This window comes from Pan paniscus, chromosome 1 (genome assembly GCF_029289425.2).
Source record: "Pan paniscus chromosome 1, NHGRI_mPanPan1-v2.0_pri, whole genome shotgun sequence".
NCBI classification, from domain to species: Eukaryota; Metazoa; Chordata; class Mammalia; order Primates; family Hominidae; genus Pan; species Pan paniscus.
The window spans coordinates 173,032,178-173,045,260 of NC_073249.2; the positions used below are offsets into that span (position 1 = coordinate 173,032,178).

Here is a 13,083-nt window from a genome sequence, read left to right on the forward strand (position 1 = left end):
GGTCTCACTGTATCACCAGGCTGGAGTACAGTGTCATGATCACAGCTCACTGTAACCTCGAACTCCTGGGCTCATATGATCCTCTCGCCTCAACCTTTCAAGTAGCTGGTATTATAGGGGCACACCAGGTGTGCACCACCACACCTGGCTAATTTTTAAAAATTTTTGTTGAAACAGGGTCTTGCCGTGTTTCCCAGGCTGGCCTTGAACTCCTGGGGTCAAGCAGTTCTCCTGCTTTGGCCTCCCAAAGTGTTAGAATTACAGGTGTGAGCCAGTACACTCAACCAGCTTTTCATCTTTTTTTTAATGATTTCTTCATTAGTTTGCCAAGCTTGCCAATTACCAGATAAAATACCAGATAATAAACCTTCTATAGTTAAATGTTATATGGAAATGAAATCCAGTTATATAAAAATGTAATTGACTGGAACCACTCTCCTTTTAGTAACATGAGAAACCCAGAGCTGATACTGTGGAAAATTAACTATAACAATGCTTTTCTATCAGATTTGAGTTAACATAGGAATTCTATACTCTAAATGTTTTTTACCAGAGATTCAAGTAAACCGTAAAAGGGTGGCATTTGCTCTGCCAGAGAGTGTACATTCTAGCACATAAAAAAAATTTAATTGGCTGGACGCAGCCAATTTAATTGGCTGTAATCCCAGCACTTTGGGAGGCTGAGGCGGGAGGATCATCTGAGGTCAGGAGTTTCAACATGGTGAAACCCTGTCTCTACTAAAAATACAAAAATTAGCTGGGCATAGTGTTGCACACCTATAATCCCAGCTACTTGGGAGGCTGAGGCAGGAGAATTGCTTGAACCCCAGAGGCAGAGGTTGCAGTGAGCTGAGATCCTGCCACTGCACTCCAGCTTGGGCAACAGAGCAAGACTCCATCACAAAAACAAACAAAAATTTAATTGGATGGTTACACAGTTCCTCATGTACCCAAATTAGAGTAGTACAAAACATCCTGAGGCCTAGTGATAGAGTATTGTGTGTGTGTGTTTGTAGGTTAAGTGGTATTCCTGAATTTTACAATGGGGGGAGTGTTTAAGGAGAGATCCAAGTGAAGAGGGAATGATCATTTGGCACATAGGATAGAGAAACCAGTTTTCAGTGGACTTCTCTGCTATTAATGCATAATGAAGCATGCTTGATTTTTATATAATAACTCTAGGAGACAAAGATCTACTATGAGAAATAAGGGAATTTTTAAAGGAATGGGGACACAGTAGTTTAAGTTAAATAATAAGATAATCTGTAAGCTCTCTGAGTGTAAAGTGTGATCATTATTAATGAGTCATTCCCACAGATGTAACAGCAAATAGGGGCTGTTATATACATGAAAATGTAAGGAAGCCCAGGGGGTCAGACACAAAAGTTTAGAGGTCACTGGGGACCATGGAGGTGCATCCCACTGGACATCCTAGTGTTCATTGTCGTAGTTCATTGTTCACAGTCATAGCAGTCTGTTTAATACTGCTAGTGAAGTAACCCTGGTCTTTCTCGCTCAACCTATGATCTAGTGTTTGGCTTTATTTTAGCGACCAATTTGAGAGGTTTTTTGGTTTTTTTTTTTGGTGTGTGTGGTAAAATGCAAGTTTTTGCTTGTAGACTTTTGGGAAACTTAATTCATCCAAGTATTCATTGAACTCCTGCTGTGTATTAGATGTCATGAGTATAAATAGTAGCTTCACTAAGAAAAGTGGGTCCTGATGCCAAGCGTAATGTAGAATTTCTTACTGACTTTTTCCCCCACTTCAAGAGGAGAATGTAAGATTATTTACATTTTAAAAGCTGGTGTTTGGACCTCCTAGGTGGACATCCCCACAATTGGACAGCCATTTCAAGGGAGTGTTTGAATCTTTTAAATGGTATGACTCAGAAACTGATTCTCTATCAAGAAGCTGCTGCTGCGAATGGGAGAGTGTCTTCATCTTACCCAGTGGAACCTAAGAAATTAAATTCTCCAGGTAATCCCTAGGACTACTAAGAGGGGAAAACATTTACATTTTATTTCCTAAGAAAGATGACTGTAGTAGACTGGGCGCGGTGGCTCACGCCTGTTATCCCAGCACTTTGGGAGGCCGAGGCGGGCGGATCATGAGGTCAAGAGATCGAGACCATCCTGACCCACATGGTGAAACTCTGTCTCTACTAAAAATACAAAAATTAGCTGGGCGTGGTGGCGTGTACCTGTAGTCCCAGCTACTCAGGAGGCTGAGGCAGGAGAACCAGGGAGGCGGAGTTTGCAGTGAGCTGAGATTGTGCCATTGCACTCCAGCCTGGCGACAGAGCGAGACTGTCTCAAAAAAAAAAAAAAAAAAAAAGAGATGACCGTAGTTAATCGAAGGATACTTATATGAGTGTGAGGTATATATTTTTAGGGAAAATTGATCCAACATATAGCATCTTATATTGAACCAAGAAAATGACGTGGGTATCATTGTAGATTGAAAAAATTAAGCCCAAAACATCACGTTGTACACTCTAAGTATATGCAGTTTTTCATTGGTTAATTTGAAACAAATTAAGTTCAGTGTGGTGGTAGCATTAAAAACACTACCAAAATGATGGCTATTAAATAGGAGACTTCAGCTTACTCTAGCACAAAGCCAGGTGAATTTTTGCAGACAATATCTGTTGCTGTTCTGGTTGCAGTAGTCCAGAGACAAAAAGTTGCTGTCCCAGAGAAGAGCAGCTGAGACGACTGGGTGATTTGGGAGTGGGGCATAATGTTAGTACCCCTTCCATTTAAAAGACGAAAGCTGAGAGGAAGAAGTAGAGGTGGAGGAACCTGTCTTGTTCACCAAATCCCTTAGGTAGAAGACACCTATGAATGTAAGACTGATAAAAGGACTTAATGTTCCATGTGTTTTGGAGCCAGGCATTTAGTGAAAATGGATGAAACTGGCTGGGTGAGGATGGTGGTGAACCTGTGAGCACAGGGGGAAGCTGTTGGTTAGCCCTGCTTCATTGTTCCCATATGGGACTTTGGATCCCATATGTGAACTTCCGGTCTTTTTAAAAAAGAGAAGCCTGAAATCTAAACAAATTTTGAGGTGAAATCTTTCAGTTGTTAAACATTGGCAACTAATCTTGATATTTAAAAATCTCTATATAGATCAAAGCAAACTCATCTAGTTTCAAAATCAGTACTCTGGTGGGGTCATAGCCCCAAAACAAATAGATTACATATGAAAAATGATTTAAATAAATTAACACACATCAGATTTTGAAAGGTTTGAGAGTGTTTCAGATGTTATCAACTTTCAGATCAGCATTCCTCTATTCAACAAATACTTATTGAATTCCTACTGCATACCAAGCAATGTGCTAGAAGCCAGGGAATCACAGATGGAAAACACTCTTGGATCTGACCTTTTAGGGGAAGGCACACAAATAATGATACAATATAACTGCCAAAAGGAAATCTGTCCAAAAGGAGTCCGACTGGATAAGATGATGTTTGATAATGAAAGGAAGCCTTGTTTGCAACAAAAAAAGTTTAGATTTTATTCTATAGAGATATGGAGCCATTGGAGAATTTTGAATAGGCTAGTTCCATCAAATTAGCATGTTGGAAAGATCATTGTAATTCTGGTTGGGTAGATCATGAGTCTGACCAAATATGGAGCATTCATTATTGTAAGTTTTTGTCATATACCATCACTCAGCCAAAATTTGTCTCATATTTTGAAGAATAATTGTAAAACTCTTAAAAACTCCAGTCTTAATTTTTAAATTGATTTTTCAAAGATTTCTAATTTCCATTAACCTTTAAAAAGTCATATAATGGGCCAGGTGTGGTGGCTTACACCTGTAATTCCAGCACTTTGGGAGGCCGAAGCAGGTGGATCATTTGAGGTCAGGAGTTTGAGACCAGCCTGGCCAATATGGCGAAACGCCGTCTCTACTAAAAATATAAAAATTAGCTGGCTGTGGTGTTGCACACTTATAGTCCCAGCAACTCAGGAGGCTGAGGCAGGAGAATCGCTTGAACTCGGGAGGTGGAGGTTGCAGTGAGCTGAGATCATGCCACTGCACTCCAGCCTGGGTGACAGAGTGAGACTCCTTCTTAAGGAGAGAGAAAAAAAAAAAGAAAAGTCATATAATGAAAATTTGGTACTTGGGATGTTTAATTTCTTATATTTCTTATGGTGGTTTTATTAAGAAGATGGAATCCAGCTGGGCGAGGTGGCTCACATCTGTAATTCCAGCATTTTGGGAGGCCGAGGTGGGCGGATCATGAGGTCAGGAGGTCGAAACCATCTGGCCAACATGGTGAAACCCTGTCTCTACTAAAAATACAAAAATTAGCTGGATGTGGTTGTGCGTGCCTGTTATCCTAGCTACTCGGGAGGCTGAGGCAGGAGATTTCACTTGAACCAGGGAGTCGGAGGTTGCAGTGAGCCAAGATTGCGCCATAGCACTCCACCCTGGCCGCAGAGTGAGACTCTATCTCAAAATAATAATAATAATAATAAGAAGAAGAAGAAGAAGAAGAAGAAGAAGAAGAAGGAATCCTAATGCAATGTGTTTGTTTTTGTGGCTTGTGCTGGAGTGACAAGAAAAGTTCCTTTGTTTTTGTATAACAGACTCTATTACTAAATTGGAGAATCATAAGATGACTTTTGAAAAAGCTGTTTACAGATCAGATTTATAGATATTCTGGGCAAATTAGCCTTTGGTGTGACTTTTGTTAACTTGAAAGAACTTTCAGGCCAGGTGTGGTGGCTCATGCCTATAATTCTAGCACTTTGGGAGGCCAGTGCAGGAGGATTCCTTGAGCCCAGGAGTTCAAGACCAACCTGGGAAACATGGCGAATCTGTCTCTACAAAAAATAAAAAAATTAGCCAGGCATGGTAGCATGTGTCTGTGTCCTAGCTACTCAGGAAGCTGAGGTGGGAGGATCGCTGGAGCCCCAGAAGTTGAGGCTGCAGTGAGCCGAGATTACACCACTGCACTCCAATCTGGGCTACAGAGCAAGATCCTGACTCAAAGAAAAGAAAAGGAAAGAAAAAGAAAAGGAAAGGAAAAAACTTTGGGGAAAATGGGGTAAGGTTAATATTTTTTTCCTGTATATGTTCACAATATAGATTTGGTATGTTCAGTCAAGTAATACTTAAAATAATAATGCAGTAAAACTGGATAGATTCTAATGCAGTAATTAAAATTGCCAATTAGAAATAAAATGTGAATTGATGAGTTCATTCAAAATTGCTTAGAGTTAGATAAATTGACGTTGAAGATGAAGATATTCATGGAGGGGGAAAAAGAGAGACTATATCAGTCTGACAGAAGAAGATGTATAAAGCTCTTTGAGTGGAGCTTGAATGCAGTAGTAAAATCCGAATCTTGAGACTATAATCATAAATGGAAACAATCTACTGAGCTTTGGGTAAATGTGTTAAACAAAAATTTGGTATGCGTAGAATTTGAAAGCGTTGCTGCTAGCCTGCTTGGGTCAGGTTGCCTCTTCAGCACTGGATCTGTTGTTTTACAGAAGAAACTACTTTTCAGACACCAAAATCTAGCCAGATGCCTCGGCCTTCAGTGCCACCATTAGTTAAAACATCACTGTTTTCTTCAAAATTATCTACACCTGATGTTGTGAGCCCATTTGGGACCCCATTTGGCTCTAGTGTAATGAATCGGATGGCTGGAATTTTTGATGTAAACACCTGCTATGGGTCACCGCAAAGTCCTCAGCTAATAAGAAGGGGGCCAAGATTGTGGACATCAGCTTCTGGTGAGAATTATATATATTTTTTAAGATTTTAAATGTCATGTTGCAGAGGATCAGACAGCCTAAGTTCTTATCTTGCCTTTTCTTTTTTAAAAATAGATCAGCAAATGACTGAATTTTCTAATACTTCTCCATCTACCTCTATTAGTGCTGAGGGTAAGACAATGAGACAACCCAGTGTGATTTATTCATGGATTCAGAATAAACGTGAACAGGTAGGATGATATGGTTATAGGATTTATATTTGCATGTAAAATTGAGAACATTAAGGATCTCACATGAGTAAGTCATCAGGAATAAGAAGCGTCTTTTTTTTTTTTTTTGATGCTTCATGTATTGACTCAAATGAAACAGCCAATATTTGACTGGTTTGAGCTATACACATTGTAATTTCATATGACTTGACCTGATAACCTCATGTAAGAAATATTTGAGTTCTTTATATATCCAAGGTATGCTTTTAGGCACTGGGAAAAAAGCAAACAAAACAGAGTCCTTGCCCACGTAATGTTTACATTCGAGTGAGGGGAAATCAGTGAGTAAGCAAATGTATGATATTCTGTTTCTCTGAAATATAAAATATCATCAATTATAAGACTTATGTGCTATTAAGAAAAAAAGATGCCTTAAACCATGACATGCTATTGACTGTAAGATGCATCTCAATAGGTCATATTCAAGATAAGGAAAACATGCATAAGAAGGAAGAAATTTGATATGTCTTAACTAGAAGAACAGAGCAAGGAAGACAGAGAGTTCCTAGGGGAGAGGGTATCATTTTATGTGGAGTGATAAGGGGAAGTCTCATTGATAAGGCAATGATTGATCGGAGACCTGAAGGGAGAGCTGGGAGCAGCCCAGTGCATCTGAGATGGGAATGGCCTTGGCTTGTGTGAAGAACAATGTGGATACCAGTGTGGCTGGGGCAGAGTGAGTGAGGGGAGAGTGGTAAGTGGGTGATAAGATCAGAAAGGTAGCAGGCACCCAGGGCTCATTGGCTGTATTAAAGACTGGCTTCATCTCTGAGTGGGATGGAAAGTCACCGTATGGTCTTGCCCACAAGAATGATATGATGTAACTTATATTTTGAAAGTGCTGCTCTAGGGGCTGTGTTGGGACTAAACTCTTGCAAGGTAGGCATGTAAGCCCAGAGACGGTGTTAAGGCTGTTGCAGTAATCTAGTGGGAGATGGTGGTGTCTGTGACCAGAGTGGTAGTGGTGGGGGCTGTAAGATGTGGTCAAGGTCTAGGTGTGTATTTTAAGGTAGATGGAATAGGATTAGCTTATGGTTTGGTTGTGGTGTATACTAGAAAGAGTCAGTGTTGACTGTTAAGGTTTTTGGCCTGAAGATCTGGAATAATATAGTTGCAATTTATTGAGTTGGAATTTACTGATGATTCTGGAGAAGGAGATTTGATAGAGGTGAGGGGAGGGAAATCAGGAGTTTGATTTTGGACAAGCCAATTTTGGGATACCTATGGGACAACCAGGTGAAAATACTTAGTAAGAAATTAGGCATATAGCTGTAGTGTAGGGGAAAGTTCTGGGCTAGAAATGTAACTTTGGAAGTTTTCAGAGTATAGATAGTATTCAAAGCATGAGACTCGATGCAAACTCTTGAATGTAAATACAGAAGAAAAGAGATATCCAAGAAAGGGGCCCTCCAATGGCTAAAGGTTTGGGAGATGAAGAATAGCAACGGAGACTGAGGAGCAGCCTCTGAGGTGGGTAGAAAACCAAGAAAAGAAAGAGTTTCAAGGAGGAGAAGGTGGGAGTGTCAGATGCTGCTGATGGGTAGCATGGGGCGGGAACTAAGAATTAACTGTTGAGCTAGAAATGCAGAGGTCACTGAGTCCTTGACAAGAGCTGTTGGCTGGAGTAGTGGGGACAAAAACCAAAATGCATGAGTTCAGGAGAGATTGGTAGACGAATTGGAGACCACAAGAAAAACCACATTTTTTAAGGAATTTGTTGTAAGTGGAACAGAAAAATGGGGCAATAGCTGGGAGGAATTGAGGGGTCAAGGAACTTTTTAAAAAATTTTGAGATGGGTTCTTGGTCTGTCTGTTGCTCAGGCTGGAGTGCAGTGGTATGATCATGGCTACACTGCAGCCTTAAACTCCCGGGCTCAAGTGATCCTCCCACCTCAGCCTCCTGAGTAGCTGGGACTACAGGTGCCTGCCACCATGCCTGCCTAATTTTTTTAGTTTTTATTTTTTGTAGAGACACAGTCTCTATGTTGCCCAGGCTGATCTCAAACTCTTGGCCTCAAGCAGTCATCCTGCCTGAGCCTCATAAAGTGTTGGAATTACAGGCACGAGCCACCACGCCCAGTCATGTTTTTATTTTTTAAGATGGGAGAAATTATAACATGTTTGCTGATGGAATGACTGATTAATAGGGAATGAATGGTTAAAGGCATTTCATAATCTTCGGAATCCTATACGGCTCTATATGCCATTAGTACTACCATGTCACTTTCTACCCAACCAGACACGTGCTGCTTGCTGCAGCCTTCTGACTAGTCATGCAGCTTTGGGTGAGAGCATGGTAGGAGCAGATTCACTTTTAAGTTAGTTGGGTTAGCTTTTAGCTGATACTAAGAACACTTTTTCCCCCGGAATTGTCAACTAGTAGAAAACTACTTTGTGTCTGAAGATATTTTTTTTCCTGTAATCTCAGCACTTTGGGATGCCACAGTGGGAACATTGCTTGAGCCCGGGAATTCGAGACCAGCATGGGCAACATGGCAAAACCCCATCTCTACTAAAAATACAAAAATTAGCTGGGTGCATTCCTGTAGTCCTAGCTAGTGGGAGGCTGAGGTAGGAGAATCACCTGAGCCCAGAAAGCAGAGGTTGCAGTGAGCTATGAATGTGCCACTGCACTCCAGCATGGGTGATAGAGTGAGACCCTGTCTCAAAAAAAAAAAAGATTTTTTTTTCCCTGTGAGAGAAACATACTCTTTTTTTGGGTATTAAAAGGTTAAAGGGCAGGACAGTTATAGAGAATCGAGAAATAATATGGCCTTGAAAAATATCTCCAGTCTGTAATCCTAGCACTTTGGGAGGCTGAGGTGAGAGGATTGCTTGAGTCCAGGAGTTTGAGACCAGCCTGGGCAAGATGGTGAGACCCCGTCTGTACAAAAACATTTAAAAATTAACCGGACATGGTGGTGTGCCTGTATTCCCAGCTACCCAGGAGGCTGAGGTGGGAGGATCTGTTGAGCCCAGAAATTTGAGGTGGCAGTAAGCTGTGATCATAAAACTGCACTCCAGCCTAGGTGACAAAGCGAGACCCTGTTTCTGAAATAAAAAAAAAAAAAAAAGAAAAAAGAAAAAAATTTCACCAAAACCACTTAGAATTAATTAATTTTTTTTTAATGTCAGGGCTCTAATTTGGGGGTTAAACGTGTATACATGGGAATACAGTTTAGATTAGTTGGCTCATCTTGGTTGTCCAATTTATAGCACAAAGATATTTAGTTACATGGCGTATTGTTTAAGTATTATTATTCTTTGCCCACAAGATGTGAAGTGTTTCATTTTTTCATTTAAGTTACTGTCTGGAAGAACTAGGAAATGTGTTATATTTGAATAGAATTTAAAAGGTAAATGTGTTAATTCTTCCTTTTTTCCAACTCAGATTAAGAATTTCTTGTCAAAACGGGTGCTGATAATGTATTTTTTCAGTAAGGTAAGAATATGTGGTTATAGCATTGGGAATGGGGAGGGAGGAAATGAAATATGAAATAAAGTAGCAGATAGGATCTGACTTGTAAATATTTTATAGCTTAATCCTAGCAAGCTAGGCAGCTTTGCATAGTGCTTCACTGAACCTCCGTTTTAACAATAGTTGCCCTAGACACACATCTCACTTCAGTGGCTTCTGAAGCTTGACTCTAGTTGCCTCTCGAGTCTCTTGGCTGCTGGCAGCTTTGTGCTGATAGGCAACACAGACCCCTTCCTGCTGTCTGCATCTTCACAAAGTGAACAAATTTGTGTGGCTATCTGGTGCTTCTTGGCTCATGTCCTGCTAGCGTCTTTGTGACCATTTTGGTGTTCAAAAGAGAGATGATGATATCACAGATGTTAAATTTATGATGAATAAAAAATTATAATTCAGACCACACATGAAATGACTTCCCAACTTGTGTATCAGCTCTTCCAGCTGCCACAGGAGAGTAAATCTCAGTTGTAGAAGCTAAAGATTCATTCCTGTTTTTGCTGGCTACGACTGTTATGTCTTTATTTAATCCTTTGATGTGCAAAACCTTTGCCCCTATGTAGGGGAAAGAATTTTTGTTTTTAGCTTTTAAAATCTAGCCTCTCTTTCTGCAGATATTGCAGTATTATCTAATATCACACTCACTCCATTAATACCTTCAAGTGAAAGTTTATATTGGCATCTGTTATATTTATTATTTGGGAGTCATACTCTGGTGGAAAAGAGTTCTGAGCAACCCTGATAGAATATAGATAATGCATAACAGTCATTTCAGGGGCTTGAAACTGCTTTTCCACTATGGTGGAAGGGACGATCCACCCAACTAGCCATTACCTTTACCAAAAAATAATCCACCCTGGTCTGCCCATTAGAGGAAGGTGTCTTGTCTTCCACCAAAAGGAAGAGGGGTTGTCTGAAGTTTTACTTCAGTGCTTGGTTTCAAAAGAAGGGGAAAGGCCGGGCATGTTGGCTCACGCCTGTAATCCCAGCACTTTTGGAGGCCAAGGCGGGCGGATCACGAGGTCAGGAGATCAAGACCATCCTGGCTAACATGGTGAAACCCTGTCTCTACTAAAAATACAAAAAATTAGCCGGGCGCAGTGGTGGGCGCCTGTGGTCCCAGCCACTCGGGAGGCTGAGGCAGGAGAATGGCATGAACCCGGGAGGCGGAGCTTGCAGTGAGCCGAGATAGAGCCACTGGAGTCCGGCCTGGGCGAAAGAGCGAGACGCCGTCTCAAAAAAAAAAAAAAAAGAAGAAGGGGAAAATAACTCACCATGAGTGTCTTATGTGTGCCATACTCTGTTTTCGCTTCAGTTCCCTCATTTAATTCTAACAGCATTCCTGTGAGATATGTCTTTTTATCCTCATTTTACAGATAAGGAAACCTGAGGCTCAGAGGAGTCATATAGCTAGCCTAAGGGCACAGAGACAGTAAGTGGCAGACCACATGGTGACCAAGATCTCCTGTTTTCTTGAAAGTGAAAGGCTAATTTTGATCCCAGTTTTGCAAGTGGGTTTATTATATGATAAATTATAGACACTGCTGCTATTTGATGTTAAAAAATGTAACTTAATAGACTTGTTGTATGGTACTTAGTAGGCTTCATTGGGTACATAACCAAAGACAGCATTTGTTCAAATGGACCAGTTGTTCCACACTATTCCATGGTGGTACGTTAAAGAAGGTTAGGCAGCATGAAATTGTGTCATTTACAGCAACATGGATAGAATTGGACGTCATAATCTTTTTTTTTTTTTTTTTTTGAGACGGAGTCTCGCTCTGTCGCCCAGGCTGGAGTGCAGTGGCGCGATCTGGGCTCACTGCAAGCTCGGGCTCACTGCAAGCTCCGCCTCCCAAGTTCACGCCGTTCTCCTGCCTCAGCCTCCCAAGTAGTTGGGACTACAGGCACCTGCCACCACGCCTGGCTAATTTTTTGTATTTTTAGTAGAGACGGGGTTTTAGCGTGTTAGCCAGGATGGTCTCGATCTCCTGACCGCGTGAGCCACCTCGCCTGGCCGGACATCATAATCTTAAGTGAAATAAGTCAGGCACAAAAAAATAAATATTGCATGTTCTTACTTACGTATAGAAGCTAAAACATTTGATCACATGGGAGTAGAGTGGAAAGATAACAGAGACTGGGAAGGATGGGTAGAGGGTAGGAGGAGGATGGAGAGAAGTAGGTTAAAGGGTACAAATATACAGTTAGAAGGAATAAATCCGATGTTTGATACCAGAGTAGGATGATTACAGTTAACAAAAACATATTATACTCAGGTGATAGATACCCAAAATGCCGTGACTTGATCATCATGCATTATATACGTGCAACAAAATTTCACATGTACTCCATAAATTTGTGCAAATAAAAACATTTTTTACATGAAGGTTAGGCGGTTTTTCTTTGAGTGGGGTTGAGGGTAGACAATTTAAAAGAGATAACAAGTAGGCAGTTTTGTTGTTGTTGTTGTTTATTTATTTATTTATTTGAGACGAAGTCTTGCTCTGTCGCCCACGCTGGAGTGCAGTGGCATGATCTTGACTCACTGCAACCTCTGCCTCCCGGGTTCAAGCGATTCTCCCACTGCAGCCTCCCAAGTAGCTGGGACTACAGGCGTGCGCCACCACATGGGCTAATTTTTTGTATTTTTAGTAGAGACGGAGTTTTACCACGTTGACCAGGCTGGTTTCAAACTCCTGACCTCAGGTTATTGGCCCTCCTCAGCCTCCCAAAGTGCTGGGATTACCAGCGTGAGCCACCGCGCCCAGCCAATTTTTTTATTTTTATTTTTTATTTTATTTATTTTGGTTTTTTGGGGTTTTTTTTTGAGACAGAATTTTGCTCTTGTCGCCTAGGCTGGAGTGCAGTGGCGTGATCTCAGCTCATTACAACCTCTGCCTCCCGGGTTCAAGTGATTCTCCTGCCTCAGCCTCCCAAGTAGCTGGGACTACAGGCACGTGCCACCATGCCCAGCTAATTTTTCTATTTTTAGTGCAGACAGGGTTTCGCCATGTTGGCCAGGCTGGTCTCGAACTCCTGACCTCAGGTGATCCACCCACCTCGTCGTCCCAAAGTGCTGGGGTTACATGCATGAGCCACCACTTCCAGCTATCCCAGGCTGGAATGCACTGGTATGATCTTGGCTCGCTGCAATCTCGACCTCCTGGATTCAAGCAATTCTCCTGCCTCAGCCACCCAAATAGCTGGGACTCCAGGCGCGTGCCACCACATCTAGCTAATTTTTGTATTTTAGTAGAGATGGGGTTTCAGCATGTTGGCCAGGCTGGTCTCAAACTCCTCATCTCAAATGATCTACCCACCTCGGCCTCCCAAAGTGCTGGGATTACGGGCATGAGCCACCACGCCTAGCCAAAATTTTTTTTTTAATTTTTTGAGATGGAGTTTCACTCTTGTTGCCCAGGCTGGAGTGCAATGGCGCGATCTCAGCTCACTGCAACCTCTGCCTCCCAGGTTCAAGTGATTATCCTGCCTCAGCTTCCTGAGTAGCTGAGATTACAGGCACCTGCCACCACGCCCAGCTAATTTTTTGTATTTTTAGTAGAGACAGGGTTTCACTATGTTGGCCAGGCTGGTCTCGA

The 13,083-nt window shown here is 41.6% G+C and overlaps 1 protein-coding gene across 5 annotated transcripts in view; it reads left to right on the forward strand.

Moving 5' to 3' along the window:
- The window catches only part of NDC1 (NDC1 transmembrane nucleoporin), a 72,917-nt gene that overhangs the window by 35,674 nt on the left and 24,160 nt on the right, over window positions 1–13,083 (forward strand). For all 5 annotated transcript variants that reach the window (XM_003815008.6, XM_008967883.5, XM_008967882.6 and 2 more), the window contains 4 exons: window positions 1,823–1,978; window positions 5,513–5,758; window positions 5,855–5,970; window positions 9,401–9,451. In XM_003815008.6, the coding sequence (XP_003815056.3) occupies window positions 1,823–1,978; window positions 5,513–5,758; window positions 5,855–5,970; window positions 9,401–9,451 (569 nt within the window). The remainder of the gene's footprint in view (window positions 1–1,822; window positions 1,979–5,512; window positions 5,759–5,854; window positions 5,971–9,400; window positions 9,452–13,083) is intronic.